Genomic DNA, 20,720 nt, shown 5'->3' on the forward strand with positions numbered 1-20,720 from the left:
CCGGCGGCTGCGGCAGACCTGAGTCCAGCACCTTCCCTAGGCTGCTGCGGTGAAGGCCCTGTGGGATGATGCATCCCTGGCAGTGGGCTGGGGTGGGGACAGGGTGGTTGGAATGGGGAGAGGCAGCCCGGCTCCACCCAGTGACCAGGAGCAGACCCCTGTGGGCCTGGCACCCTCTCCCACGCCCGAGGACCAGCTGGACTCGGGCAGGCCAGCCCGTCAGCCTTGCAGCCTGCACAACCCTGGGCAGCGCCTGGCCCAGGGAGGCCAGCTGGCACGCCAGGGAGACCAGGTTCCCAGGCCACACACAGGCTCAACGGGCCCCTTAGGTCAGGCACCACGATCTGGCCACCCCTGGGCCAGGCCCTTGGAAAGGGTGTGGTCTGGCAGGGGCAGGGTGTTGCTCCGGGACCCCGCCCCCTAGAAGGGGGTTTTAGCAGCATCTTTAAAGCCAGCTCTTCCTGGGTTCCTGATCAGCCCCGAACAAGGCCAGGCCAGGGTCCAGAGGGGTGGGTGTTGAGCAGGGGAGGGGAGGGCCTGGACAGGAGAGAGGGCCTGGCCAGGGAGGAGGCAGCAGACAAGGGCTTGGGCTCAATGTGTGCAGGGGTTCTCGAGAGAAGGGGCTTCAGAGAGGGCCTGGCACAGACGGGCCAGGAGTCCGAGGAGGAGGGGCCCCTGGGAAGGACCCAGGCTGGGAGGAGAGGGGTTCCTGGAGACAAGGGAGGTGGGTTGAGCCGGTCAGAGCAGAAGCAGCCTTCACAGGAGGAAGGGCTTGAGCGCAGCCTGTGGGGGGAAGAGGGGCTAGAGGGAGGGGCCAGGCTGCCACCCAGAGGGCGGCTTCATGGGGAGGGGGTGGAGGGAGGGGCCGCTGCTGAGAGGAGGACCACTCAGGAGGCCCCTGCACAGTGAGGAGGGGGCCGGGGCTTCCCCAGGGCGAGGGTGTTGTTGGGCGGACTGCAGGAAGGGCAAGCCTTGTGGGGCAAGTGTCAGAGAAAGGGAGGGAGGCGGGGTAGACGGGGCTGAGGACCTGGGAGAGGGGTGAGGGCGATAGAGCCCGCAGGGCGGCTTGGGCAGGTGGGGGGCCTGAGCTCCAGGGGACAAGTGTCACAGGGCCTGGGAAAGGACACCCGGCCGCAGGGGCAGAGGCCCATCAGCTGCGGGGTCGCAGTCTCCACGACTAGACTTCATGAGGGAGCCACGTTGCCTGGGCTCACGCGGGGGCTCTGGGTTTGGGGAGTGTGAGTTCAGATCTGGGGGAAAGTGGGGGCAGGAACTCGGTGTGGGTGGGCTCAGGAAGGACGGAGCCCTGGGCCCGGGTCAGGGGCAAGACTGTGCAGGGCAGGGGCTCAGGTAGTGGCCTGGTGGGGGGCACCCTGCTCAGGGAAGGACTGCAGTTGGGAGGCCCCAGGCCTGGGAGGGGCCCGAGACTCACGAAGAACTAGGGCCCTGGTGGGGGCTTGGATAGGAGCGGGGTCCTGTGGGGACAGGCGTGCAGACAGGAGTCTGGCTAGACGTGAGGACTGACTTGGTGAGGACGGGCTGGGGGCCCCGGGCTCTCTGGGCAGAGGGCTTGGGAAGGCCCAGACACCCACCAGGCCTGGGACTAGGTGTATTGGGGCAAAGGCTGAGACGCAGAGAGAGCCGATGGAGCAGGAAACTCACCCACGGGGCAGAGAAGGGGCAGCACAGAGGGGAAGGGTCCTGGGAGCTGCGGCGGGGGAGGCAGCGGGGAACACAGAAGGGGAAGGGGCTCTCCCCAGGAGACAGGTGGGGAGCTCAGCGAGGGGCTGGAGGCTCAGCCAGAGGGAGGAGGCAGGGAGCGGGGTGGGGTTCGGGAGACGCAGGCGGGTGGCGCGGGCACCGGGGCTGGGCGCTGCGTAACAGCCCATCCCTGCCCAGCTCTGCCCGCCCGGGAGGGTCGCGGCTTCCGGCCGGCGCCCTCAGCGCCCACCCCACCGGCGGGAGGAGGCGGGGAGGTGGCTGCGCCCGCCGCCGCCGCCGCCGCCGCCGTGAGTCAGGCTTGGGCTGCAGCCTCCGGCCGGTCCTGGCGCTGCGGAGGGCGCGCAGGCGGCTGAGGAGCGGCGCTGCCAGTCCGCGCCCCTCCCCGCGCCGCCCCGCGCGCTCCCCGCGCCGAGGTCGGGCCGCCGGGACGCGGAGCGGCGGGACAGCCAGCCACCAGCCGGACGGCGGAAGGACGCGCGCAGCGAGCGCAGGGTCGGGCCCGGCCGCCAAGGAGTCGCCAGTAGGTGAGCGCGCCTTCCCGGCGGCTGCGGCAGACCTGGGCCGGGCTGGGGGCCGCGGGGACCGGGCGGGGGCGGGCGCCGCGGGTCCCGGCTGCCCGACCCCCGGGGCGGCGCGGGGAGGGGCGCGTGGTCTGAGAGGGCTCGTTTCGCAGAGTGTCGCTGTGGGTCTGCTCCTGGCACCCGGCGAGTGCGCGCGCTTGGGGTCCCAGCGCCGCTCCGGGCCGGGTCGGGGGGCCGGGGCGATGCGCGGGAGTTCGGAGCCCCCGCGGGCGGCGGGTTCATCCTTCTGCGACTGTGTCGGGGACTGTGGCGCGGTGTGTGTGAGGGTCACAGTGCGGGCTTATTTACCTGGCGGCCTCTCCGAGCGCATGGGGTGTGCTGGTGTCTGGAGAGCCGGGCGGTGGTGCTGGCGTTTGTGGCCCAAGCGTCAGCGTGTGCCAGCGTGCAGGTGCCGGGCAGAGCCTGGCGGAGGCCGTGTCATTGTGGGCGTGCGTGCCCTGTGTGTGCGCCGTGTCTGGGTGCTGCTTGCTGTGTTTACTGCAAGAGCCTGTCAGTCGGGGTGCTGGGGGGGGGGGTGTGGGGGTGTTGCTGTTGTGTGTCAGTGGGTGAATGTTTGTGTGCAGATGGCGAAGTGACGGGAAGCCCCCGCCGTCCCTGCCAAGGCTGCTCGGAGGGCTTTGGCATGGGTGGGGGTGGGGAAGGCAGGTGGTTGGCCAGCAGCTGGCTACCCCTGTGGGATTTCCACATCCCTGGAGCTGTTTATGAGACTGCAGGGGGAGTCTGTAGGGGCCAAGGTGGGCCCATAGGGTGATCAGGACCCAGCTCATTCTTCATCTCCCTCTCCCTGCAGGCCCAGGGCCCCGGCCAGTGCCCAGCCCCGCTGGGAGCCCCGGCCAGCACCACGGACGGCGCCCGGGAAGCCCGCGTCCCCCTGGACGGGGCCTTCTGGACCCCACGGCCCCCAGCAGGCTCGCCCAAGGGCTGCTTCGCCTGCGTGTCCAAGCCCCCAGCTCTGCAGGCTCCGGCGGCCCCGGCCCCCGAGCCCTCGGCCTCGCCCCCCATGGCGCCCACCCTGTTCCCCATGGAGTCCAAGAGCAGCAAGACAGACAGCGTGCGGGCGGCCGGCGCCCCCCCGGCCTGCAAGCACCTGGCGGAGAAGAAGACCATGACGAACCCCACCGCCGTCATTGAAGTCTACCCAGACACCACGGAGGTGAACGACTACTACCTGTGGTCCATCTTCAACTTCGTCTACCTCAACTTCTGCTGCCTGGGCTTCATCGCCCTGGCCTACTCCCTCAAGGTGAGCCGGTAGGATGGAGGAGGGGCCCGGGGGGTCGGAGAGCCAGGGGGTGGTGCTGGCCCCCTCCCTCACAGAGAAGCCTGTGGGTGCAGCAAGTGTAGCGGAGTGGGTGGGGGACCTAGGGAAACGCAGAGGTCTGCCAGGTAGCTCAGGATAGCAGAGGGCCTGCTCACCCCGTCCTGAGCTGGGGAACCTTCCAGGGTGTCCTGGTAGGGCTCAGCATCCTCGGGGCGAGGGTCTCTGCATGGCCAGTTTGGCCTCTGAGGTGGGGACCTCAGTATCCTGTCCCCTGGGCGGGGACCTGGGAATTAGGCCTGGCCGCAGCTGCCCCTGGGCATTGGGATGGAGCCAGCGTGGAAGTGAAGAGAGCTTGGAATCCTTCCCCTGTCGACAGGAGGAGGGCTGACGTCACTGCTGGAGACCTTGTCCCAGCCGCGCGCAGGGAGCCTGATGCCAGGCAGGCACTCGAGAGGGGCTATGACAGTCACATGGGGAGCTGCCCCCTCACACGGTTTCCACTGACCCATCCTGGGGGAGTGGGGCAGGGAGGCTGGGGCAGGGAGGCCTGAGTGTGTCCCATGCAGCCTGACCCCACACTCTGGGTGTGCACGACTCAGAGGGCCCTCCTTCACTGCTGTGATGGGAGCTGGCCGGAGCGGAGCTGACAGGATACCCCTATCCCCTGCTCCCCAACCTCGAGGGTGCAGTGGAGAGAAATGGGCCAGGACGGGGGAGGGAGCTGTGGTCGACTCACACTTGGGATCTGGAGATCCCTGCGGGCATGTCAGGACCCAAGAGCCTGGGGCTGCTGAAGCCCAACCCGTGGAGGGGCGGAGGGAGACCCAGGCCTCCCTCTCTCCCCCGGCCTCCCCAAGGGCTGGGCTCTTGTCTCACCAGGTCATCCCTTCTCCTGGGCCCAGATTTGAGTGTCCGGGGCCGGGCACATTTCACTGATTGCAGATGCCCGAGGTGGGGGTGGGGAGGGGGAACATGGTGGGGTGCAGGCTGCCACCAGGGGGGATGGAGGCTGGGACAGCTCTTGCTGCTCTGAGCATGGAGCACCCCCACCCGTCCCTGCCCCAGCGTCACACAGCCTGGCCACCTGGCCTTCCCACCTTCTGACTCATCATCAGGGCCTCCATCACCCCTGTTGCTCACCTGTTCATCTCCAAGCTAGTGTATCCAGCCCTGGGCTCCATTGGACAGGAACTGTGTCCCGTGAGTGTGCGTGCATGTGGGTACATGCGAGTACACATGAGGGCATGAGTGTGTGTGCAAGAGTGTGTGCATGCATGTAGGTGTGAGTATGTGTGTATGTGTATGCTTGAGTTGTGCAGGCATGAGAATGCATGTGTATTTTTGTGAGGGTGTGAGTGTGCTTGTGTGTGTAATTGTGTGTTCTGTGTGTGTGTGCATAGAGGTATCAGCGGGCTGTGTGTGTGGGTGTGTGCATGCACGAGTGTGTCCACGCGCGTGTGTACAGCTGTGTGTGCATGAGTGTGCTTGTGAGCTGCAGAGACAGCACAGGGAAGGAGGCCCCAGGGAATCCGGGGGAAGCGCCCCAGCCTCAGCTCTGCCTCTGGGGCCCTCCTGCCAGTCCCGCCAGCAGCCCGCTCACCCGGGCACGGCTGCGAGGCTCCTGTGGGCGCCGGCGGGCCCTGGGCAGGCCCATCTGCCGTGGGTTGTAGGTAGGTCACAGGTTTCTGAACTGAATGCAAGGCTCCACGCTGGGGTGGGGGGTGGGAGATGGTGCTTCTGAGAGGCAGTAGGGGCCCCACAGTGCCTCCAGCCAGGCGCTCCCCCATGTCTTCCCTGGGGCTCTCAGGGCAGAGAGGCGTGGAGCTTACTGGGGGGGGTGGGGCACGGGCAGCCAGCAAGGCAAGCCCCCTCTGTCCCCGGCAGAGGGAAGGGCGGACCTGCTGGCCCGGGCTCCCGCACCCGGGAGTTCGGCCATCTGTCCATCCAGCTGCACGTCTCCTGGCCTGCCACTCCAGACATTGTTTGCAGCCAGTCATGGGCACTTGCAAGGGCACCTCACGGCCTTGGGGTCAGGAGGCCTTGGCTGGACTCCTGGATCCCTCCGAGCGCTGATCCCGCGTCACTGAGCCCGTCCCCTTCTCCACTCGCAGAACGCAGCCAAACAAAACAGCATCCCGGGAGCACCAGGGGCAGGATGGCCTGCCATGTGCCCACTGCCCCGTCTGTCCCCCCGGCCCCCGCCCCAGGCGTGGTCAGGTCCGTGTGGGCAGGACAGACGGGAGCCTGGGGTCACAGCCTGTGCTGTGGCGAGGGGGGGCGGCGATGGCCAGACAGGAGCCGCTCCATCTATGCCATCTGCTCTTCTGCTTGAGCAGTTCACAAGGACCCCCAGCCGCACTTCTTGGTTGGGAGGAGTCTGGCCCCTCCTCCTAGCACTCAGGGCCCCGCACGCCCACTCTCACCTTTGCTTTCTTCTCTTCTCTTTTCTCCTGCCCATTTGCTCACCCCACACCTTCCTCTAGTGTCCCGTTAATTCCTCCGTCCACACTGTCTAACACACTTTCTTCAGCTCTTCCCCCGACCCCACCAACCACCCGGTCCATCCATCGGCTCTTTCTGTCTAGGGTGCCCACACACCTTCATGGATGCATTTCATCTCTTTTCTTCTCCCCCATCTTTCCTTGACACCTTCATCTCCCAGTTTCCCTGCATCTGTGTATTTATTCATTTGCCTACACCCTGATTATCGTACCTGTCGCCTTCTTTCTCCCCTTCCCTCCCTGACCTGTATATAACCACCATATCCAGTCATTAAACTCTTCTAGTCAATCACCCACTCATTAGTTCATTCAGACACTTCAGCATCCTTTCACTCTCCATCCATTTGTCCCATGAGTAATAAATAATGTTTAGTGCCTAGTAAGTGACAAGCAACACGTGGTCCCTGTCTAGAAGAGCTTAGCTCCTGATCGGGAGTCAGACAGTAATAACACTTACGCTTATGTGAGTGAGGTGGTAATGCCAGCTATGAAGAATAGATGAACATCATCAAGGACGTACGGGGTGCTATTTTATCTACAGTGAGCAAGGAAGGCCTCTTTGATGAGATGATATTTGAGTATAAACCTGAATGAATTCATGCAGTAGCCATAAATGCATCTGGGAAATCAGATTCCAGGAAAACAGACTGGGTATTATTGCCGTGAGGCAAAGCCTCAGGGACCAGCATGGCTGGCATGGGGGTGAGCCTTGGAGCTGGGTCCAGAGGGGGTGTGTATGGGGCCAGGCCACGTGCATCGTGTCTGCCCCAGTAGGATTTTGTTTTGCTTTGAGTGAAATCTTGGATGAATTTTAAACAAAGAGTCAATATTACGTGGCTTGTGTTAAAAATGATTGTCCTTATTACTGGGGGAGATAGCCCGTAAGGACTTCAGGTGTTGGGGAGCTGGGACCCGATCAAAGGCTGTTGCCTCAGTCAAGTCTTGGTTCAGAGGGTGGGAGTGGAGAGTGGAAGCAGGTTCCGTATAAAGTCAGTAGGCGATCCTGGTGGATTGGACGTGAGGTGAGAGAAAAGAGAGAAGAGCCAAAGACTGCTGCTGCTGAGTCGCTCAGTCGTGTCCGACTCTCTGCGACCCCACGGGCTGTAGCCCACGAGGCTCCTCTGTCCATGGGGCTTCCCGGGCAAGAACACTGGAGCGGGGTGCCATTTCCTTCTCCAGGGGATCTTCCCGACCCAGGGATGGGACTGTGTCTCCTGCATTGCAAGCAGATTCTTTACCTCTGAGCCGCCAGGGAGCTCAAAGGATATTCATCTGATGTATTGAGAAAACAGAGGTGCCATTTACAGATGGGGAAGGAGGCTGCAGAAGGGACAGGGCTGCGAGGAAAAGACCCGCACTCACCTCGTCCACCCACCAACGCATGCACTCATGTTTCCACCCTTTCAACTCTCTACCCGTCCATTTTCTCTCTATAAATTCATATATTCGCCTCCTTTCCTTCCAGAATTTCTCTTCCATGCTGCCAACCATCCCTAGATTCACTCATCCACTTCCTTATTAAACTTCTGTTCCTTCTGTCATTTCTTTCTTCCTTTCCTCCTGCTGTTTATCCACCAACCTCATCCATCACTTTGTTACTCTATCCACCCACCCAGCTCTCTCCATCTCATCTTTTTTCTTCCCTGGATTCATCTGTTTCCCCCCTTACTCATTAATAGCAATCATAGTAGTAACAAAAAGACAGCAAATACTGATAACCACCAAACAGCAATAGTTATTCATTGAGCTTATATATTCTAGGCACCATTGTAAGCATGTCTCATTCTTTGATTAAATGTAATATTTTATTTAAAGGTAGCAAAACCCTATGAGATTGGTGCAGTTAACTACAGATGAGGAAATGGGGGCACAGAGGAACAAGGTAACTTCCTTGAGGTCACCATTAAGTTCCTTTCTTGGACCCTTTGACTTGTTACATTCTTCTTTCTGTAGCCATCACCCTTTTTTTTTTTAAACTAATTTGTTTTTTAATTGAAGGATAATTGCTTTACAGAATTTTGTTGTTTTTCTGTCAAACCTCAGCATGAATCAGCCATAGGTATACATATGTCCCCTCCCTTTTGAACCTCCCTCCCACCTCCCTCCCCATCCCACCCCCCTCCCCTCCCACCCCTCTAGGTTGGTACAGAGCCCCTGTTTGAGTTTCCTGAGCCACACAGCGAATCCCCATAGCCTGTCTATTTTACACATGGTGATGTAAGTCTCCATGTTACTCTTTCCCTACATCTCACCCTCTCCTCCCCTCTCCCCAAGTCCATGAGTCTATTCTCTATTTCTGTTTCTCTGTTGCTGCCCTGCAAATGAATTCATCAGTACCGTTTGTCTAGATTCCATATATATGTATTAGAATACGGTATTTATCTTTCTCTTTCTGACTTAATTCATTCTGTATAGTAGGCTCTAGGTTCATCCACCTCATCAGAACTGACTCAAATGAGTTCCTTTTAACGTCTGAGTAATATTCCATGGTGTATATGTACCACAACTTCTTTACCCATTCATCTGTCGATGGACATCTAAGTTGCTTCCATGTTCTAGCTATTATAAGTAGTGCTGTAGTGAACAATGGGATACATGTGTCTTTTTCAGTTTTGGTTTCCACAGGGTATATGCCTAGGAGTGGGATTGCTAGATCATATGGTGGTTTTATTCCTACTTTTTAAGGAATCTCCATGCCATCTTCCACAGTGGCTGTATCAATTTACATTCCCACCAACAGTGCCAGAGCATTCCCTTTTCTCCACATGCTCTCCAGCATTTATTGTTTATAGACTTTTGGATGACGGCCACTGTGGTGTGAGGTGATATCTCACTGAAGTTTTGATTTGCATTTCGCTGTTGTTTTCCTCTATTTCTTTGCACTGATCACTGAGGAAGGCTTTCTTATCTCTCCTGGCTATTCTTTGGAACTCTGCATTCAAATGGGAATATCTTTCCTTTTCTCCTTTGCTTTTCACTTCTCTTCTTTTCACAGCTATTTGTAAGGCCTCCTCAGACAATCATTTTGCTTTTTTGCATTTGTTTTCCATGGGGATCGTCTTGATCCCTGTCTCCTGTACAATGTCATGAACCTCCATCCACAGTTCATCAGGCACTCTGTCAATCAGATCTAGTCCGTTAAATCCATTTCTCACTTCCACTGTATAGTCATAAGGGATTTGATTTAGGTCATACCTGAATGGTCTATTGGTTTTCCCTACTTTCTTCAATTTAAGTCTGAATTTGGCAATAAGGAGTTCATGATCTGAGCCACAGTCAGCTCCCAGTCTTGCTTTTGCTGACTGTATGGAGCTTCTCCATCTTTGGCTGCAAAAAATATAATCAATCTGATTTCGGAGTTGACCATCTGGTGATGTCCATGTGTAGAGTCTTCTCTTGTGTTGTTGGAAGAGGGTGTTTGCTATGACCAGTGCATTCTCTTGGCAAAACTGTATTAGCCTTTGCCCTGCTTCATTTTGTACTCCAAGGCCAAATTTGCCTGTTACTCCAGGTGTTTCTTGACTTCCTACTTTTGTATTCCAGTCCCCTATAAGGAAAAGGACATCTTTTTTGGGTGTTAGTTCTAAAAGGTCTTATAGGTCTTCACAGAACCATTCAACTTCAGCTTCTTCAGCATTACTGGTTGGGGCATAGGCTTGGCTTACCGTGATATTGAATGGTTTGCCTTGGAAATGAACAGAGATCATTCTGTCATTTCTGAGGTTATATCCAAGTACTGCATTTCAGACTCTCTTGTTGACCATGATGGCTACTCCACTTCTTCTAAGGGATTCCTGCCCACAGTAGTAGATATAATGGTTATATGCAGATGACACCACCCTTATGGCAGAAAGTGAAGAGGAACTAAAAAGCCTCTTGATGAAAGTGAAAGAGGAGAGTGAAAAAGTTAGCTTAAAGCTCAACATTCAGAAAACTAAGATCATGGCATCTGGTCCCATCACTTCATGGGAAATAGATGGGGAAACAGTGGAAACAGTGGCTCACTTTATTGTTTTGGGCTCCAAAATCACTGCAGATGGTGATTGCAGCCATGAAATTCAAAGACACTTACTCCTTGGAAGGAAAGTTATGACCAACCTAGACAGCATATTAAAAAGCAGAGACATTACTTTGCCAACAAAGGTCCATCTAGTCAAGGCTATGGTTTTTCCAGTGGTCATGTATGGATTTGGGAGGTGGACTGTGAAGAAAGCTGAGCGCCGAAAAATTGATGCTTTTGAACCGTGGTGTTGGAGAAGACCCTTGAGAGTCCCTTGGACTGCAAGGAGATCCAACCAGTCCATCCTAAAGGAGATCAGTCCTGGGTGTTCATTGGAAGGAGTGATGCCGAAGCTGAAACTCCAATACTTTGGCCACCTCATGCGAAGAGTTGACTCATTGGAAAAGACCCTGATGCTGGGAGGGATTGGGGGCAGGAGGAGAAGGGGATGACAGAGGATGAGATGGCTGGATGGCATCACCGACTCGATGGGCATGAGTTTGAGTAAGCTCTGTGAGTTGGTGATGGACAGGGAGGCCTGGCATGCTGCGATTCATGGGGTCGCAAAGAGTCGGACACGACTGAGTGACTGAACTGAACTGAATAATCAGCGATGTTGAGCATCTTTTCATGTGTTTGTTAGCCATCTGTATGTCTTCTTTGGAGAGATGTCTGTTTAGGTCTTTTTCCCACTTTTTGATTGGGTGGTTTGTTTTTCTGATATTGAGTTTTATGAGCTGCTCGTATATGTTGGAAATTAATCCTTTGTCAGTTGTTTCCTTTGTATTAAATAATAGCATTTATTAACCCTCCCATTCTGAGGGTTCTCTTTTCACCTTGCTTTGTTTCCTTCGCTGTGCAAAAGCTGTTAAGTTTAATCAGGTCCCACGTGTTTACTTTCGCTTTATTTCTTTCTTTTTTAAAACATGTGGCAGCAGGATCCTAGTTACCTGGCCAGGGGTTGAACCCCTTGCGCTGGCACCACGGAGTATAAACCACTGCACCAGGGAGGTCCCGTCTAGCCATCACCTCGTGCCTGTTCATTCACTCATCTCTTCCTCTCTCTTTCACCACACTTTCTATCCATCTCTCACTTTACTCATTCACTCATCCAACTATACAGCCTTCCTTTCTGCTCTTCTCCACCCTTTCTCCCTATCTAGCCACCCCTTCTATCAATACAGCTAATCATTCATTCAGTAAAACTTGGATTCATCAATCCTTCTTCTCTCTCGACTTTTTTCTCCTCATGACCTTGTATCTACCGACTCACACCCCAGCCAGTCATCTGCCAACCATCAGTACATTTCTGTGTCTTCCTTTCATTTATTCATGCTTCCTGTTCAGTCACCTCTAAATTAAGTTGCTCACTCATCCGTTTGTGTATTCGCCCTCCCTTTCTTCCCTCTACTCCTTTCTCCCAGTTACTTACCGTACCCACCCAGGTAGTCAGCTTTGCCTGGTGTCAATTCATCTATGCACCCATCCACCAGTCTTCGCCCTCTTCCCTTCACACACTATCAGTCTATCACCCCAGTAATACACACACTCATCAAAGAGCTGCCTATCCATTTATGCACCTGCTCATCCTCCTGTTTTTCTCATTGCCTTGCTTCAGTTGTCTGACCCAACTTCTCATCCATCAGTCTGTTCACTTGCTGAAGGGCCTTCCTTCTCTTTCCCTCATCCAGCCAGCATCACCCAACGATCTCTCTGCCCCCAGGCCACGCATCCGTTTATCCATTCCGTTCCTGCATGTTTACTCCTCCTCCATTCAGCCATTTCCCCCACCGCCATCCTTCCCTTCTCTTTGGCTTTCTTCTGATCTGTTTTTTGGTTTTTTTTTGGGGGGGGAGGCGCCTACTCTGGGTGTTCGTCGCAGCACACGGGCTCCTCTATTTTCAGCACAGGCTTAGTTGCCCCGCAGCACGTGGGTCTTAATTCCCGACCAGGGATCGAACCCATGTTCCCTGCGTTGGAAGGCAGATTCTTAACCACTGGACCACCAGGGAAGCCCCGTTCCTTCTGCTTTTCTCGCCTGCTCGTCTCAGCCTCCCCTCCTGACTGCTCCTGCTTCCCGGATCTCCTGCTGGGGTGCTCCCAGGCGTGGTCCTTGGCCCTCCTTTCCCCGACGTCAGCACTCACCCCCTCGGTGCTCTCGTCCAGCCTCATAGCTTTAAGTAGCGTCTTTATGTTGATGCTCCTCCAATCTGTATCTCTGCCCTGGACCTCACCCCTGAACTAGGCTCTACAAAACCTACCTGCTCAAAATATCTAGCTCTATGTCTAGAAGACATTTCTAGCTTCATGTCAAAAATTAAACTACTGAATCACTCACAAACGTTCTCCTCCTGGAGTGTCCTACAACCCCCTTATTTCAGTAGATCAAAAAGCCTTGCAATCATCTCAAATTCCTTTCTTTTTTTATCACACTGCACATCTGATCCCAGTAAATACTGTCAGCTGTATCTTCAAAATAGACCCAGAAAAAGGTCGGTTCTTACCACCTTCATGTCTATTGACCTGACACGACCCCCCTGACCATGCACCTGGGCTGTTAAGTGAGCCTTTTTTCTGCTTCTGTCCAGGCTCTGCCCCTGCAGTCTGTTCTCCATACAGCATCCAGAATTACCAGAGTAAAAATGCCAGAGCCAGCCATTTTTCTGCTAAAAAGTGCCAATGAAGCCCCCACAGTGTCTGTGAAGCTCCCCTCCCCTCTGGGTTCTGCCCTCCCCACACTGGCCTCTGGTTATCTCTCTGACCTCGGCGCATCTACACCCGGGACGTGTATCTTTAAACACCTGTTTTCCCTGCAGGTGAGCATGTAACTGTGTCTCCACGCTCTCCTGGGCTTTACCCAAACTCCCTGCTCCGTGGGTTCTTTCCTGGGTGTCCACAGGAAGTCCATCCACCCCTCCAGCTCCTACCCTCCTGCTCATCTATGTCTCCCTGTTAGCTCGCCATCCCTCCTCCCATCCTTCTGGGTAACCCACCCTCCAGGCAGCCAGACATCAGTGTCATCTATCTGCCTAACCCAGGCCCCTGCCTTTTGTCCATACACCCACCCATCCATCTATCCATCCATCCACCCATCTATCCATCCATCCACCCATCCATCTATCCACCCATCCATCCACCCCCCATCCATCCATCTACCCATCCATCCTCCCACCCATCCATCCACTCACCCATTCACCCATCCATCTATCCATCCATCCACTCATCCATCCATCTATCCACCTATCCATCTATCCATCCACCCACCCATCCACCCATCCATCCACCCATCCATCCACCCATCCATCCACCCACCCATCCAGCCATCCATCTATCCACCCACCCACACATCCATCCATCCACCCATCCACCCATCCGTATATCCATCCATCCACCCACCCACCAATCTACTGATGCAAAGACTTTCTCTTCCTGCTTCTCTTGTCTCTCTCCTCGCTCCCTTTCTTCCTCTTCCCAGACTCTGCTTGCAGTATGCTCAGACCTGCACCTCTCTGGGCTCGACGGAAGAAGGTGGGAGGAAAGGGGACTCCTAAGACCCGGCCTGGATGAGGCCAGGGGCACCTCCCCAGGGACACTTCTTCCCAGCCAGAGGATCTTGGCAACAGGTCCGCCGCCGCCCGCCGGCTCCACAGTTCTCACTGGACTGCAGGCCGCTCCTCTCACCCCAGCATGCGTGTGGCTGTGCTGGGTCTTGGTTGCGTCACGCGGGCTTTCTGGCTGCACTGTGGAAGCTTCTCTTGTTGCGGTGTGTAGGCTGAGTTGCCCCATGCACGTGGCCTTAGTTCCTTGACCAGAGATCTAACCCACGTCCCCTGCACTGGAAGGCAGATTCTCAACCCCTGGATCACCAGGGGAGTGCCCCCTTCACTTTAATAGCCCGTCTCAGAGACCCCGGGGGCTGCCTCTTGTCCACCCACGGTGTGTGTTCTCAGGCAATCCCAGCTAACTTTAAATGAGGTGGAACCAGTCAAGTTGGGACACTCATGTGATGGCCATCATCCCGTCACAGGACGTGCTCTGAGGCCAGCGTCCTCTTTCATTTATTTTCCCAGAGCTGTTGACACATAGTCGACCTGTGACACTGAATACACTCAAGGTGTACGTGGTGATCTGACAAGTGTGTAGCATGAAGTGACTTCTACAACAGCGTTAGTTAGCACTCCATCACCCCTCATCATTACCTTCTGGTGGTTTTGTTTTTTTTTTTTTTTTTTTTGGTTAATAGGAAAACTGAATTTCTACCCTCTTAGCAACTTTCAAGTACGTAAAACAGCATTAACAATCCGTGTTAAATAGTTTTATATTTTTAATATCTATTTTGTTTATGTATTTATTTGGCCTGTGCTGGGTCTTCGTTGCAGCGTGTGAACTCTTGGTTGTGGGATCCCACTCCCTGACCAGGGATCCAGCCCAGGCCTCTGCATTGGGAGTATAGAGTCCTAGCCACTGGACCACCAGGGAAGTCCCCTAAATAGTTTTAGATTTACATAAAAGCTGCCAGAAAGGAGATACAGAAACTCCTGCATACCCTTCACCCAGACCCCCAGAGGTTTAGAGTTTACCATATTCACCTCTTCTACGTGTGTGCTCACTCAGTCGTGTCCAACTCTTTGCGACCCCATGAACTGCAGCACTCCAGGGGTTCAGTCCTCCTCTATTCATGGAGTTCTCCAGGAAAGAATACTACAGCGGATGCCATGCCCTCCTCCAGGGGGTCTTTCCAACCCAGGGATTAAGCCATGTCTCTTGATGTCTCCTGCACTGGCAGGCGGATTCTTTACCACTGGTTCAGTTCAGTTCAGTTGCTCAGTCGTGTCCGACTTTTGCGACCCCATGAACTGCAGCACGCCAGGCCTCCCTGTCCATCACCAACTCACGGAGCTTACTCAAACTCACGTCCATCGAGTCGGTGATGCCATCCAGCCATCTCATCCTCTGTCGTCCCCTTCTCCTCCTGCCCCCAATCCCTCCCAGCATCAGGGTCTTTTCCAATGAGTCAGCTCTTCGCATGAGGTGGCCAAAGTATTGGAGTTTCAGCTTCGGCATCACTCCTTCCAATGAACACCCAGGACTGATCTTTAGGATGGACTGGTTGGATCTCCTTGCAGTCCAAGGGACTCTCAAGACTCTTCTCCAACACCACAGTTCAAAAGCATCAATTTTTCGGCGCTCAGCTTTCTTCACAGTCCAACTCCCAAATCCAGACATGACCACTGGAAAAACCATAGCCTTGACTAGACGGACCTTTGCTAGAAAAGTAATGTCTCTGCTTTTTAATATGCTGTCTAGGTTGGTCATAACTTTCCTTCCAAGGAGTAAGTGTCTTTGAATTTCATGGCTGCAGTCACCATCTGCAGTGATTTTGGAGCCCAAAACAATAAAGTCAGCCACTGTTTCCACTGTTTCCCCATCTATTTCCCATGAAGTGATGGGACCAGATGCCATGATCTTAGTTTTCTGAATGTTGAGCTTTAAGCCAACTTTTTCACTCTCCTCTTTCACTTTCATCAAGAGGCTTTTTAGTTCCTCTTCACTTTCTGCCATAAGGGTGGTGTCATCTGCATATCTGAGGTTATCGATATTTCTCTCGGCAATCTTGATTCCAGCTTGTGCTTCCTCCAGCCCAGTGTTTCTCATGATGTACTCTGCATGTAAGTTAAATAAGCAGGGTGACAATATACAGCCTTGATGTACTCCTTTTCCTATTTGGAACCAATCTGTTGTTCCATGTCCAGTTCTAACTGTTGCTTCCTGACCTGCATATAGGTTTCTCAAGAGGCAGGTCAGGTGGTCTGGTATGCCCATCTCTTTCAGAATTTTCCACAGTTTATTGTCATCCACACAGTCACAGGCTTTGGCATAGTCAATAAAGCAGAAATAGATGTTTTTCTGAAACACTCTTGCTTTTTCGATGATCCAGCAGATGTTGGCAATTTGATCTCTGGTTCCTCTGCCTTTTCTAAAACCAGCTTAAACATCTGGAAGTTCATGGTTCACCTAATACTGAAGCCTGGCTTGGAGAATTTTGAGCATTACTTTACTAGGGTGTGAGATGAGTGCAATTGTGTGGTAGTTTGAGCATTCTTTGGGATTGGAAAAATACAGGTTATTTGTTTCGTAAACTGAGAGTAAGTTTCAGATCTGATGCCCCTAAGCCTCCCCCGCCCCGCCCCCAAAGTCCAGCGCACGTTTCCACCCAGCAAGGACATCCTTGGGCAGTAGCCCGGTGCGGTGGTCGGGAATCGGGAACAGACCCGGGCTCAGGGCTACCGTCTCCTGGGCCCTGGGCCCTCACGCCCTCCTGCCTGGCCCGTGTGTCCACTCTCGGCCCTGGCTGCTGCTCTTACTGCTCCTTCTGGCTTCAGGTCCGGGACAAGAAGCTCCTCAACGACCTGAACGGGGCGGTGGAGGACGCCAAGACCGCACGGCTATTCAACATCACGAGCTCCGCACTGGCCGCCTCCTGCATCATCTTGGTCTTCATCTTCCTGCGGTACCCGCTCACCGACTACTGAGGCCCCGGCGGGCACGCTGGCGGGACACGTGGCCCTGAGACACGGCCGGCACGACGCCGGACGCCCCGCGGTCGGGGCAGAGCCGGGCGTGCGCCCTGGGCCCCCCCGAAGCTGTGAGCCAGGCAGTGCGGCCGTCGGAAGCTCCGTCCGTCAGGGGGCGGAGGGCTTCGAGCCGGCCCGGCCTCTCTGCCTCCGGCCCCTGCCCGCTCCTGGGGGCCCCTGGGTTTCTTCTTCTGCTGCTGCACCCCAGCTTTGAGTGGCTGCCCCCCCCTGCCTGTGCCCCCGCCCGGGCTCCCGGGGCCCCTCAGACCTGACACCCCGCAAGAAGGGCTCGAATGGGAGCTTCCCAGCGTGGGGCGGGGGCCTGCCAGCATCTGGGGGCTCACTCCCCCCTCGACCCCACCTCCTCCAAGCTGTGACCCTGCTCGGAGCTCTTGTATCTGTGAACCTCCAATAAAATACCTGCCCAGCTGTGGCCCAGTCTCCTGGCAGGTGGGATTCGGAGGCTTCGGGAACCCCATTCAGGCACTGTCTGGGGGTCCTGAGTGCCGCATCCAGCTGACTTTTCCAGGGAGCGTCCGCCCCGTAACCCCGGGGGTCTTCTGCCCGCTCTGCAGGATGGGGCATTTGGTGGCTGCCTCCTTGGAGAGGAGGGAAGGGGGCGGGCAGGGCTGCCCGACTGGCGGAGTCAGAGCTGGCAAAGCCCACCACCAGGCGGGAGCACGGGGCAGTGACTTGACTGCCGCGCCCTGGCCACGCCCAGTCCCTCTTGGGCACCGGAAGCCGGGCGGCGTCCTCCGCTCACGCGCTCGTCCCCGGAGCGGCAGATGCTGCCTTCCGGTTTCTCGGGGCTGCCGTGAGGGTCACTGTTGGGGGATGCAGGCGTCAGGATGCCGTTTCAGGGTTAACATCAGTGCCAGGGTCGGGGGATGGGGGGCGAGCCTGGAAGCAGGCGGCTCTGCTCGCGGCCCGCGGGCGCAGTCAGCCTCTGAGGGGCCCTAGGACGGGCGCAGGCCACGCAGGACACGACGGGGGAGGCGCGGTTCAGCCCAGGGTGCTGCAGAGCGGCCTGCAGGCGGGTGGACCCGGGCCACGGCAGCTCAGGTGTCCGGGGGAGGGGGATGTGTGTCCCCAAGGCGGCCAGGAGCCGCATCAGGGCCTCCAGGCGGGCCTGGCGCACGCGGGGCTCTGAGGTGGCGCTGAGGGTCAGGGCCAGCTTGGCGTGGACCGAGGCTGTTGCCGGAAGTGGGCATTTCGCAGTGCGGGCGTGGGCTGAGAGGGGGGCGAGGGAGAGAGTTTGGGGGCCGGCTGGAGGCTGGCGGGGGGCGCCAGGAAGGGCGCCCGCGTCTGCAGCGCGGACGGTGAGGCGGGCGGCGTGGCTGAGCGTTAAGACTGGGAGGCTGAGGGAAGGAACGGTTTGAGAAGAGCCCCCCACGGGCAGGGCAGTGACCCCGGCGCTTACAGAAGGCCCCCGGAGGACAGCTCCTGAAGGGGCCTGAAGACCCCCGGCACTCGGGGCCGTGAGGGAGGGAGGAGCCAGGAAGGGGTGGGGGTGCTGGCAGGGGCACCGTGGGGGGCAGTGGGTGGTCACCCCTCCCAGAAGCGGGCTGTGGACCGAGGGGAGAGGGCTGCGGAGGGGGCCAGGTCCAGCGCCTGGGGGGCGGGAGGGGGACAGACAGAGGGGGTGGGGCGGGCAGCGAGGGCCGCGTCCAGAGAGGCGCGATGCTGGGAGGCACGTGGGCGCGGGCCCAGGAGCGGGGGCTTCCCCTGGGCCTCGCTCGGAGAAGGGCTCCCCCACCCCACCCCCACCCCCGCCGTTGTGTCTGCTGGGGAAGCAGGTCATCGGGATGGCCACTGGTCTCCGGGGAGGTGTGCGCCCGGCTGACTTTGGTGGTTGACGGTCCAGGGGTACCAGTCATGGCTCAACTGTACCCCGCTGCCCAGGGGTGGGAGGGGAACACAGGCCTGGCGGCCAGGAGGGGTGTCCAGGTGGTGGGCGTTGGGGAGTCAAGGCTGGGGGTGGGGCTCAGGACAGTAGCAGCTCTGAGTGCTGCCACCCCTTGGCCTGCAGAAGCCCTTCCCTGGGTGTTGGCTGCACCCCCAGGACACGGCCCAGGGCTCCAAGTGGAGACCAGGCCTGGGTCTGGAAGCTTCAGGCCGAGCGGGCGAGGCCCAGGTGGACAGAGGCAGAGATGGGGTGAGGGAGCTGGGCTCTAGTCGTGAAGGAGAACAGGGGTGCTGGGGGGCAGGGAAGGGGAGGGGATGCAGGGACATGGAAGTGCTGACCCCTGACCCAGGGGGCGGAAGGGGTGGGCTGGAAGGGAGCGGCCAGCCTTCAGGAGGTCTCCACGGAGGGCTGGAGCTGGGGGTGCGGTTGGCAGTGGGCCTGCCGGGCACAGCATCTGGACACCAGGCCGGCCCTGAAGGTCAGTCACGGGCACTCTCAACACTTCCAGGGACAGGCCCAGGAGGGCGCCCCACCACAGCCCAGGGGTCCCAGGAGGAGTTATGATGGGGGGGCTGCAGCCGTGGGAGAAAGGCCCTGCCCCCAGCTCACTTGGCTCATGGGGGACACGCACACCGCAGGTCACAGGTCAGCCTGGACTTGCCCCGGTGTCCCAGAGCTCTGTCCTGCCCGACGGGGGTGAGGAAAGTGGACGGGAAGTGCTTCCTCAGCTCACTGTCCTTACGCCTTGGATGCCGGTGTTTGACTGCCCACGGGGGACAGGTCCCGGGAGGAGGGCATCGCGTCAGGCCGCCTCAGCCAGCTTCTCCCTGGGCCGTGCCCGCCCAGCTCAGGCCTCAGGCCCCTGTCGCCCCACAGCCAGCAGAGGCGCCCTCGGCTCGTGTCCAGTCCTGGGCAGCGGGGAGCAGGCAAGCAGCCCAGAGGTGCCAGTCCTGCCCCTCGGGCTCAGGGGAGGGTGAAGCCCAGGCAGGGACCACGTGGGTCAGGCGGACCCCCACCCGCACAGGCAGCGGGCAGCACAGGCTCCGCCTCGCTCTCTGGCTTCCAGGTCTGTGTCTTTGCTCCTCCTCGAGGCTGGGCTCTTCCTGGACCTTCTGCCCGCCCCCCCACCTCAGCCTCCCCACCCCTGCACTAGCCCTGCCCCGTCTTTGTTTGATTTCCGCAGTGCCTGGCATGCGTGGCGTTTGCAGTGAGCACTCAATAGTTACGTATGAATGAACTGCCCTGGCTCGCGCTCTTCCTGTCCCTCCTGGACGCGGCCCCCAGACTCCTGCAGCTTTGGGGGCATCAGGTGACTTTCCTCCCTCTTGTACCGCCCTGGGTGGCCCAGCCACTGCTCTCACGACCCCCCAGCCTGCAGTCTCCCGTTTAAAAGGATCGGGACCAAGTAGCTGAATGGGGAGCGGTTCTAAAGGGCGAGACTGGCTGTGTGCGTGCATTTGAGTATGTGTGTGTGCACTTGGCATGTGTGCGTGCCCATCTGCCTGCAGGCGTGTGTGTGTGTGCCAGGTGGAGGTGCCGTGCAGCCTGGGCCTCTCTTGCCGTGACCACAGCCCCTCGGAGTCCTGCAGGGCCCCCACCCACTTCCAAACCCACTGTCTACTCCGGCTTGACTCTGCCGACATTGGAAACTCACAGAATATTCTTCCTGAATCGTATGCTCTCAGCTCCCCACAGGGGTGCAGAGCTCCTGTTGTTGCCCAAGGACTCCCCCCGCTACAGAATAGAGAAGACCAGTTCAGATGGGGGTTCTGGGGGGGGGAGTCCCAGACGGCTGCAAACCCCAGGCTCCCGAGACCCGCTCCTCTGCGCCTGCCCTGAGGACCGGAGGACAGACGGGTCAGGCGTGGGGGCTCTTCTGAGCCACACCCCTGCCTCTCAGTTCCACTTGCTGAGGCTGGGACCCCAAAGGGGAGTCTCGGGGCTGATTTCCAGGACAGAAAGACGTCACCTGTGAGGACAACCAGAGGGGCTAGGAGAAAAGAAGATGGAATCAATTAAGCCACAGATTCAAGACCATCAAAGCCCAAACACTGGTACATGTCACACATCACAGGAGGGGTGCCAACTCAATAAAATAGGAAGTGAAAAAGGAAGTTATAACCGACACCACAGAAATACAAAGCATCACAAAAGACTGCTATGAGCAACTGTTT

General features: G+C 57.4%; 1 protein-coding gene across 2 annotated transcripts; it reads left to right on the forward strand.

Moving 5' to 3' along the window:
• The first annotated feature begins 1,067 nt into the window (after positions 1 to 1,067).
• On the forward strand, positions 1,068 to 17,073 carry IFITM10 (interferon induced transmembrane protein 10). 2 transcript variants are annotated; one of them, XM_070457880.1, is made up of 3 exons: positions 2,451 to 2,557; positions 3,094 to 3,546; positions 16,449 to 17,073. In XM_070457880.1, the coding sequence occupies exons 1-3, from the start codon at positions 2,486 to 2,488 to the stop codon at positions 16,596 to 16,598; spliced, it is 675 nt and encodes a 224-aa protein (XP_070313981.1). In that variant the 5' UTR covers positions 2,451 to 2,485; the 3' UTR covers positions 16,599 to 17,073. The 2 variants fall into 2 exon arrangements, 1 of the variants encoding a protein (XP_070313981.1); XR_011484445.1 differs by lacking the exons at positions 2,451 to 2,557; positions 16,449 to 17,073 and adding an exon at positions 1,068 to 2,246 and having other exon boundaries at positions 3,094 to 3,182.
• The last annotated feature ends 3,647 nt before the right edge of the window (positions 17,074 to 20,720 follow it).

This window comes from Odocoileus virginianus, chromosome 28 (assembly GCF_023699985.2).
Source record: "Odocoileus virginianus isolate 20LAN1187 ecotype Illinois chromosome 28, Ovbor_1.2, whole genome shotgun sequence".
NCBI lineage: Eukaryota > Metazoa > Chordata > Mammalia > Artiodactyla > Cervidae > Odocoileus > Odocoileus virginianus.